Here is a 10,266-nt window from a genome sequence, read left to right as displayed (position 1 = left end):
GGTGCTTCTGAGCTTTATCTTCCCATCTACAGCAAAGCTTCCTTTCTGTCAGACCATAACCACATCCTCTCTGAAGCCATAAGGTGAACAGCACATGTTGAAATACACGCTAAGGTAAATGTTGTGGAAAAAATAACACTTGAGGGACATGCAGTAGATGTGAATCAATGATTAAGGATAAATTAAGGGGTGTGGCATGATTAAGCATCTGTCTCCTACTGGCTCATCTGGTAAATATAGTTATAAATGCATGCACCCAACATGGATGTACAGGATGAGTGTCCTGTTCGATGCTAAATAAGAACGTGCATTTTCCATAAAAATACAATTTAAAGGTAGCACTTAATGTACAGATTTGTAGAGACTTTGCTTAAGACAATGCAGTACCATAGGACAGAAATGAGGACAAACTGAAGCTGTTGCCAGCTGATGCCTATATACATCTATATCTATATCTCTATATATATTTACATAAATAAAAATAAATTAAAAAAATAAATATAGTGGCCTTGCTGAAGACAAGATGCAGCAGATATGATAACATTTGTCATGCTGAAGTCCAGTAAATCTGTACTTCGTTTCTCAGCAGAGTGACTGAGTACCAAAAAACTCTTGTGGTCAGATGACACAAATGTGGGATCTCCTAAAAAAGCATCACTGCTGTCAAGGGGGATTTCACACCTATTTGTGGATTAGGATAAATGCTCAAGCCAAATTTCCCAATTCTTCTACAAGGCGGTCTGCCTCATGCAGCACACATGTAAAAAATATGCAAAGTTTGATGTGAGTTTTCTGGAATTGAGCCCTGTGTAAGCAGCAGCCATTTGGATAAATTCCAGACCTTGCACCTCCAAAATATAGGACCACTTGTGTGTGCTCATAAATTTCCTTATGCTTGAGAATTTGCTGGTTTAAATTATGCTCCGAGATCCTTTCTTGTAATTAATGAACCAAAAAAACCTGCAGTAGGATGCCCTGATAATCTTAAAGATTAAGCCCCCAAAAAGGCTTGGATCTTGATCAACAAATATTTCACTTGAGTCAGTACAGTTGAGTTTATAATGATAATTTTTAACAGCAGTGCATTTTTAGCTAGTAACACTTGTTTAGGACTATGACTCTTACTAGTCTCCCCTTCACACTGACTGTAGGGTATGAAAGACTTGGTGAAAAATCTTTGTAGCTTGGGCCAAAGTGGTTTGCAGTCTGCTGGCAGAGATGTACACGTTTTCTTATCAGAAAATTGAATATAAATAGAAATACAAGGGTGTGACCTTGCAGCTCTACAGAAGAAGGAGTGCAGGACAGCAGAGTTGAGAAGCCAGCACGGAAACCCCTGAGAGGAGAGGTGCTGCTGGAGATGGAGGATGTGGGGGAAGAGAAGATTAACCAAGGTGGTAAGTAGTGGGGGGAGAGCTAAGAAATTCTTTGAACTCAGTGACTGGCAGCTTGATTTGTTCATGAGATAAGAGATGAGCTCTCAGAGGGGCACGGAGAAGGAGCAATTTGATCAAATACACAGATAAGGGGCTTGGCAACTGCACTGCATTTGGTGTAAACATGGCACGATGTGACACCATGGCTGGCAGGAAGGGGCTGCGAGGGGCCAGGTAAAACAGGGAAGAGAGAAACAAGGAGAAATGGAGAATACAGATTTGACACAACACATGCAGAAAGATGTACAAGAAAATACAAAAATAACTGCAAGAAAATAATCACAGATTTTGGCCCAGAGTATAAGAACTAGCAGGATTGAACAGGCAAGATCAGCCACTCTGAGTAATCCATGGTTTTAAGTGAAGCTGGGCCAGCTAAGAGAGTAAAGAGGGAAAATATGAATGACCCTGAGCAAGGAAACAAGTCAACACAGCCAGATTTGGTTAAACTTGGGATTTGATACAAACGTGGATTTCATATGAACATGGGTGTTGGTTTCAGTGAGAGCTGCTAACTAGCTCTGTTTTGCAATAGCTTTATCAGCTGATAACTCTGCTGAACTGGGGAGGAAAGCAGTGGCTGATGTATCTTTATATTACTCTTGCCAGAGATGTACCCCTTCATTTTTCTTTTTTCACTGTAATTCCAAACCCCATTCATAGCAAACTCACAAATGCTTGAGTGTAGCAAGCCAAAACCAGAAAGGAATTCTAAGTCTAAAGAATGTATAGCCAGGTTGACATGTATAAACAAAAAACATATGGTTTAAGAATTGTATTTATATTTAATTGCAAATTTAGGAGAGACTAACCTGTTTAACTGTATTGAATTTCAAAGATCATTATTTCCTGACCATTTTTAACGAACATTCTTCATTCCTTCCAAGACATAAATCATTTGTCATTATCCATCTGGGTGAATAAAGGTTATAACCCTTTTAAAGAAAGCTTTAAGTGCATTGAAGTGCTCTAGGACCCTTCTACAGTTCAGTAGGATATATAAATATATCTAAATATATATATAGGTAGAAATGCACCACTTGCCTAGGACCAAGCTGGCTGCAGAGCTGGAATATGTGAGGGTCTCTGCAGAGCGCTAGACACAAATTACTGAAAGGGCTCCTCAGAGGGCTGGAATACCCCACTAACACAAATGCCTCATTTCTGGAACCTGACCTTGTGGGATGGTACACTTTTACACTGAATGCTCCTTTCAAGAATTTTGACAGCACTTGATATTGCAAAGTACAGAAATTCTGTATCTTTGTAGAACAGAATTAAACATAACTGTCCTGAATATCTTACAACCACTGTAAGACTAAACTTCATGATGAGGGGTGATGAATTTTTAAGTATCCTACATCTTCTCTGCTTCAGTGCTTTTATAAAGCTTGCTACCATGTATCCTTTGACACTTTTCTGTCCATATGCAGGAAAATCTGAAATATTTTAAATTATTCAGATTGAGGTTTGAGCTGCTATGTGCTCTAAATATTCCTCTGTGCTGAGCAAGTTGAGGTTGTAGATAAAGTTCTTATCAACTGTAGCCTCAGTGGACTTCTTTATTTCTTTCAATCACCTTGGTTTTTTTCCTTGCTACCTCCTGTAAACTGCTTATTTCTGATTTAAAAAAAGAAAAAAAAGTTATTTTATGGATTGGATTTTTTTCATGGGGGTTTTACCCAGATTATGCAGTTCTCACTTTGATTGCTGCAGACTGAAAATCTCCCCACCCGCACATCCTGCTCTGATACCAAGGTTTATGTCCTGAAGGCGGCAGAGAAATTTGTGAAGTTAAATATAGGTAATTTTTGTTTCTGTATAAAAAACAGTCCGGAAGGCTGCATCTCTCTCTTCCCTCCCATAAATTGACCTGTATCCTTCTGTCATGTGCAATATTTGGGTCAGGTTTGCTGCCTGGGTGCCAACTCTTCCTTTACACCAGCTGCTTAATATGATGATTATTACTCAACTGCTAAACTTCCATAATTCAACCCATTTTGCTACTTAGCGTAGAGTGTGAGAAGCTCGTTTAGGTCACTCAGCTGTCCTGCTTCTTTAGCAGTTCATTTTCACCCCAATAAACACGGCTCCAATAGACCCCAAGCACAAGACAGAAAGCTGCAGAAAAAGGGAAGAATTAGCCTGGTCTTTACAAGCCAGCTGCATCCAGCTTTCCTTGAGGTCTTACAACTGCACCTTTGAATCCCCTCACACTGCTCCCAGTGACCCAGGGAGTTGTAGAAGCAGAGTAAGATTCTCCTATGAACTGTTTGGGAGCCCTGGGAAAGGGGATGCCTTGTTCTGAGCATCTCCTGGGAGGATGTAGTGAATTATCCATCATTTGTGAAGCGAATAACTCCCAGGACTGGCAGTAACATAGAGAACATGTTTTATACTGGAGAACTTGCACAGGGTTAGGACAGGCTCTTCTGTGATGAAGGGACAATTAATCCTTTCCTCAGCCTTTTTCTCTTAGGCAAAAAAGCAGAAAGGAAAACCCTGTTTCACGGGGCTCATACCCAAACTGGGATTTTGTTCCAGCTCCTTTTATCAATGCCTGGCTATCGTGGGTCCTGTCTACTTCTGTCTCCCTCTGAAGACAAAGGTGGGACTTGCACTGCTGGAAAATGTGCTGCAGACCCCAGGGTTTACCCTGGCAATATGGCATGTTTGCCATACCCAGGTGACTGTTTGCTGGACAGGAATTACTTCTTTGTGCCACACAGATGCATTTTTTTGAGACATGTTCATTTATGTGTTTGAATAAGCAGTTACAACAGGCATGTGAGCAAGAAAACACCCAGCATTAATGTCTGGCTTAAAAATCAGGTCAGGGGGCTGCTTCCAGAGACAATACTATGACTATGAACACAGGAAGGAGTGCTGGGTGATTCCATCAAAACATGCCTGGGTTTTGAGCCCCAGTTTCCTAATAGTAGTGAGATATCTGTTTTATTGCTAAATAACCATGAAAGCTCTGTTTTGAGCTTTGAATCTGTTTGATAACAGGCTGTAGAGCAAGACACAGTTCAGCTGTCATGCACTGCACAGTGTTGTGCCCCAGTTTTCACAGGATGGGAACATTAAACTCCTCTCCTACATTAGCAGGTGTGCCAATAGGCTGCAGCTGATATTTTAGTCTGAGGAGTCGGGAAGAAAAGGTTGCACAGCACTGCACTGCAAATTCATTTACTCCCAAAGCCACAGCAGGAGGCAGGGAGATGGGAATTAACCACAGCAGATGGAGATATAAAGCTTGGTTAAGTCTCCTTCACCCCCAACAGGCTCCTTTTCTCTTGCCCTCCTCCCTGGTATATCCTGCAACAAAGCCTGTAACAATCACCAAAAAAGGAAATTCCCGAGCTCATTGCTTAACCAGGCTGTAAGATACAACCCTAACCTACGCCCGACAAGAGACTGGAACTGAGTTTGACTTTGGGGTTGTTTTTCAGACAACGCGAGAAAAACACACACATTTATTTATTTATTTATTTATTTATTATTTAGAGTGCAATAGCAGCAAGAAATGAAAGAAATCTGTTGTAGTACAGAAGAGAGCAGCACTGTTCTAAGAGCATGCTTGAAAATGGGGTTTATATTTACTGTGCTTGTACAATGTTTGGATTCCAGTTCTGCTAAAATAACAGCATACTGCAGTGGCACACACTGTACACACTGCTGCCGAATTAACAGAACTGGAGTGCTTGCTACTGAAACATGCCAATTTGCATAAAATTAGTTTTGAAGAAAATGAAAATAAACTTAACCAAAGCTGTAAATTAAGATGTTGAGCCTTTGAGGCAGAGAATATCATGGTACTGCTTCACCATCTGCTGAAGGAGTGTCCAAGCTCATTGCCCCATGCTGGAGATGATGTAGGAATTATGCTTCGTTACCAGTGGTAGCCTTGTACTGGATGGTGCCCTTATTTCAGAAAAGAGCTGGAATGGAGCAGGAAGCAAACTGTAGAGTGCTACACTTGACATTCCCCATCATTCTTAATTTCTCATTTAGAAGCACTGCAAGGAGCAGTGTCAGCAGCTCCCTGTGGGCTGGAAAGGGTCATCCATGGTCTTCTGAGAAGCAGCCCTGCCACCAAGAACGAGACTGATGTTATATCCCCTCTGTCTTGGCCACCATCATAGAGAAAATGAGTCAAGGAGATCACAGAGATCGAGGAAAAAACAAGAGCTTGGCTCTCTCTGCCTGCTCCTGTTTGAAGTCACAGCATTTTACATCCTTGCTGCATGCTTCACTGAGTTCAAGGCACTAGAGAATCAAGCTCAGCTCCTGTAAAAAGAATGTGAAATCAAAGTCTGGAAAGTCCAATAAAACCAAAGGTGTGCTGGTACCTCCTACTACACGTGTTATCTCACACATCTCTGGAGGCGATTTTTATTCCTTGCCTGTCTTTCAGAGTATGATGTAACAAGATGATTTGAGACAAGATAAGACCTTTCTGTCACAGAAATGGAGAGGACAATTCCCCACCCCATGTTCCCAACCTCCTCCTTTCCTTCTGCCTATGCACACTCCTCTCTCAAAAGCTCTCCCTGATGCTCACAGGGCACACATCACAGCATGTTAACTCATTAGAAAAGCTGAAAACTTAACAAAAAAACCTGCAGTGATGGGGTTTGGGGCTGCATCAGTTTGCTTTGCAATCCAGTGCCCAATGGTGGTGGCACAAGCAGTGACAAGAAAAGGTTGCACAGCCAGTGAGGGGCTGGAGGAGCAGGGAAGGAAGAAAGGAGAGAGAGATGAGGAAGCACGAATAGGGGTGAAAGAATAAAATCACCTTCTCCAAAGCAGTAACGTTTTAATTGCAGCATGGAACTGCATCCTTCTCTGAATTCAGCAAATTGCTTACAAATGAAAGCAAATCAGCCTATTTTGCAGCCAGGCTTGTACTCACTGTAAATTGTGTAGTTCAGTTTGGAATATTTAAATATTCAACTCATTGTAAATTGTAAAGCGTAGCTTAGTTTGGAGTATATAAATATTCAGATATTCTGTGCATCATTTCAGGCTTTCTCATCAAGTAAATCTAACGATTCTGGATCTTCTTTGCATGTTCTTAGAAATAATTAACAGGATCCAAAGTAATTATCATTCGATGGATTTTTTTTAAGCATATGATCGATCTGGAAGAGTGAATCTGTAAATGACACTGCGTGTGCGGTGATGGGTCCCTGTCACCAAGACCATTGCTGCCATCTGCTGAGAGAGAACGGCACAGAAACGACCAAGTATCGAAAAATCCTTCCTTGTTGGCCATTCAGAGACAAAACCCTGCAGAAGCCATGCTAGCAAGCCCAGCTCCAGCTGACCCGTGGAAAACTTACATCCCCCATGTTAACTTCAACTCCCCCAAGAAGAAAACTGAAAGAAAAGCAACGGAGCCCAACTGTGTGTCACAGTTATGGGCAGATTTAGTGTATTCTGCTGCCAGAAGGCTGCAAACACTTCCCAGGGGAACCTCAGAGGTCTTTTCCAACCTAATTGATTTTGTGATTTCTGTGATTTCTGTGTTTTCTGTGCTTTCTGTGATTTCTGTGTCTCCCTGACGAGCGCCGTCCCAGCGGAGCGGGCATCCCTGAGGGACGCCGGGCTGGTTCCTCCCGCCCCGGCGGGTCCTGCCGCCTCACAGCGGTTTGTGGCGAGAGAGCCCCGCACCTTGAGGGGCCACACACCGCTGAGGGGCCACAGAACGCCGGGGGATCACAGAACCCTGAGGGGTCACAAAACCCTGAAGAGCCACAGAATCCTGAGGGATCCCGGCGGCCCCAGGACGGAGCAGCCCCGGCCCCACCACGACGGGAGCCACGCCCCGCGCGTGGCCCCGCCCCGGAACGAGCTGAGTGGATGAGTGCCTGACTGCTCTGCGCGACAGCCAATCAGAGCGCGGCACCGCGAGGCCGCCAACCAATAGGGAGCGAGATCAGAGGGCGGCCGGGCGGAAGCGGCCGCGGCGGCGCTGAGGGAGCGCGGCGGGCGGAGCGGGCAGGTGAGGGCGGGAGGGCTGGTGAGGCCTCTGCGGGGTTCGTGCCCTCCGCCGGGCTGTGGTTTCTGCTCTTGTCTCTTCAGCACTGACTTGGCGAGCCCCGCCGCGGGGTTTGGGCCTCCCCAGAGCCCGGCTCGGCGCAGGGCGGCGGGTGTGGGCCCTGTTTGGTCTCTCGTGGGCGCGGGTGAAGAGGGGAGGCCTCATGAGGAGCGGCTGAGGGCGCTTGGTCTGGTCAGCCTGGAGGAGGGCAGACTGAGGGGGATCTCACTGCAGCTTCTCCCCGAGGGACAGCGCCTACCTCTGCTCTCTGTGACCAGTGACAGGGCCCGAGAGAACGGCTGGAGCTGTGCCAGGAGAGGGTTAGGTGGATATTAGGAAAAGGTTCTTTCTCCAGAAGGTAGCTGGGCACTGAACAGGTTCCCCAGGCTCTCCTTGGTCACAGCCCCAAACCTGAAAGAGTTCAAGAAGCCTTGGGGAACGATCTCAGGCACAGTGGGGAAATTATTGGGGTGTTCTGTGCAGAGCCTGTGCAGATCCTTGTGTATCCCTTCCAGCTTGGGATATTCTGTGATTCTGAGGGGTTTGCCCACCAGGCTTCTGCCCCATCTGGGGAAGGGGGTCACCCCTCTCTCTTTGGGTGCCCAGTTTACAGGCTGGTATTTCATATTTAGGGAAATGAGTGTTCTGTGTGCTTCTAGTACAGTTAATCTTGCTATAAGTAAACCTTAGTCAAAAGATAACATGGATTTCCCAGGAGTTTCCAGTATTCTGCACAGAGATTTGTTTCTTCTGGCTCACTGCCACCTCCCGTATTTTGTCTTTGTTTACATTTATATTACAACCTATTGACACAATTTGTTAACGTTTGCTTCTTGGGTCATTCCCTAGGAATTTCATCTGGCAAAAATGGGTGAACCTCAGCAAGTGAGCGCCCTTCCTCCGCCTCCAATGCAATATATCAAAGAATACACTGATGAAAATATCCGTAAAGGGCTGGCTCCAAAGCCACCCCCGCCTGTCAAGGACAGCTACATGATGTTTGGGAACCAGTTCCAGTGTGATGATCTGATCATTCGGCCCCTGGAGAGCCAGGGTATCGAACGGCTGCATCCTATGCAGTTTGATCACAAGAAGGAGTTAAGGAAACTTAACATGTCTATCCTGGTCAACTTCCTGGACCTCTTGGACATCTTGATAAGGAGTCCAGGGAGCATAAAGCGAGAGGAGAAACTGGAAGACTTGAAACTGCTTTTTGTCCACGTGCATCACCTGATAAACGAGTACCGGCCTCACCAGGCCAGGGAGACGCTGAGGGTGATGATGGAGGTGCAGAAACGGCAGCGCCTGGAGACGGCCGAGCGCTTCCAGAAGCACCTGGAGAGAGTGGTGGAGATGATCCAGAACTGCCTGGCTTCCCTGCCCGATGACCTGCCTCACACAGAGGGGGGACTGAGGGTCAGTGTGGAGCCCATGGATGCTGATGATGGCAGCAGCTGCGCTGGGCAGAGCGAAAAGCAGAGGGAGCGTTCTGGTGGCAAGAGAGATCAGGTTTTGGACAAGGATGCAGCAATGTGCAGCATTATTGATGAAATGACATGAAGGAAGCGGCTGTTTTTGTTACTGCACTGCAGTGAGAGACAGAAGGGGTTCTGAGGATACACGTTGTATTTTGTTTTGCAGTTGTACAAGCAGACAAAGCATTTGTTGTGCACCTGTTGTAGGTTATGAGTGACTGGGCAGATGAAAATGTTTAAAGTTTTGTGGTTTTCTGGTAAAAATGAAAAAGTCTAATTTTTGTTAAATGTATCATGTGAGATGGTAGGCACAGATTAAAGTTGGCTTTTCCTGTTGTACTTTCATTTGTCACTTGCTGCTTGTTTTGGATATGCCATTCTATAATTCTATATGCTGAGTCAAGAAGAAATTCCTACAGAAATGGTGTTTGTTTCTTGCACAAAAACCACACAGGAGCTTGGAAAACAGGCATACAGAAACACAGATTACATCAAGGCATTCCTTATGGTCTGTGTTTGAGGTGAAATCTAAAGCAAGTGGGTTAACTGTTGTCCTGTATCTCTTAGATCCTTTTATTGTGTGACCAAAATGGCTTTCCTGGGATCCTGGCAGAGCCAGCCTTTCCCATTCTTGCAGAACAGTTTCAGGATCCTGCTGGTAATTATCAGAATTGTTCCTCTAGCCGTTTCCTCAGAAACCACAGGAGCTGAGAGGAAGCCATTTCTTAAGGAGTTCTGCTTCCAGCTGCTGCATGCAAAAATCACCCTTCATCCCTCTTTCTATCACTTCTTTTCTTCAAGCGCGTTGCCAGTGTGTTTCTCAGCTATATTGATCCCTTGGTTTTCCTGATTTTCGCTTAAAACACCTGTCAGTTTGGTGCCTCTGTTCTCCTATAAGGTAGTCATGCAAGGCAAGGTTCCAATTTTAGTTCCAAGGTTTCAACTTACTCATAAATAACTCCTTAGTACTTAATTCACCTGTATAAAACACTGTGAAGTAGTTTAGCTGCTTCAGCAAAGAACATTTTTTGGCCCTCAATCACAGGTGCATTTCTAGCCCAAATAATATAAAAAGACAAGATATTCTTGAGGAGAGGGTGGTGATCCGGGCACAGAGAGAGTGGCCTGGGGACAGCATTTCTCCAAAGCTGTATTTCAGCATTTTTTCAGAGTAAGCCTTGAGTTACAGTTTCCACACTACTTTTTCAAGTCTCCTCTCTATTCTGGATGTTTATGCAGATGCAGATGGCATTTTTAAATGCGAAAAAAGACTGGCACTCCATTAGACTCAGCTGTGTAACAGTTTTCC

General features: G+C 44.7%; 1 protein-coding gene across 1 annotated transcript; it reads left to right on the top strand.

Moving 5' to 3' along the window:
• The first annotated feature begins 7,392 nt into the window (after positions 1–7,392).
• On the top strand, positions 7,393–9,296 carry MED7 (mediator complex subunit 7). The gene is made up of 2 exons (XM_030957402.1): positions 7,393–7,446; positions 8,332–9,296. Exon 2 carries the CDS (start codon positions 8,350–8,352, stop codon positions 9,040–9,042), a length of 693 nt encoding a protein of 230 aa, XP_030813262.1. The 5' UTR covers positions 7,393–7,446; positions 8,332–8,349; the 3' UTR covers positions 9,043–9,296.
• Positions 9,297–10,266: the final 970 nt, after the last annotated feature.

The sequence above is a fragment of the Camarhynchus parvulus genome, chromosome 13, assembly GCF_901933205.1.
Source record: "Camarhynchus parvulus chromosome 13, STF_HiC, whole genome shotgun sequence".
Classification (NCBI taxonomy): Eukaryota; Metazoa; Chordata; class Aves; order Passeriformes; family Thraupidae; genus Camarhynchus; species Camarhynchus parvulus.
This window is presented reverse-complemented; position numbering and strand designations above follow the sequence as displayed.

Excerpts from the sequence above, each read along its gene's own strand:
- MED7 (XM_030957402.1), top strand. The coding sequence starts at position 8,350 with ATGGGTGAACCTCAGCAAGTGAGCGCCCTTCCTCCGCCTCCAATGCAA.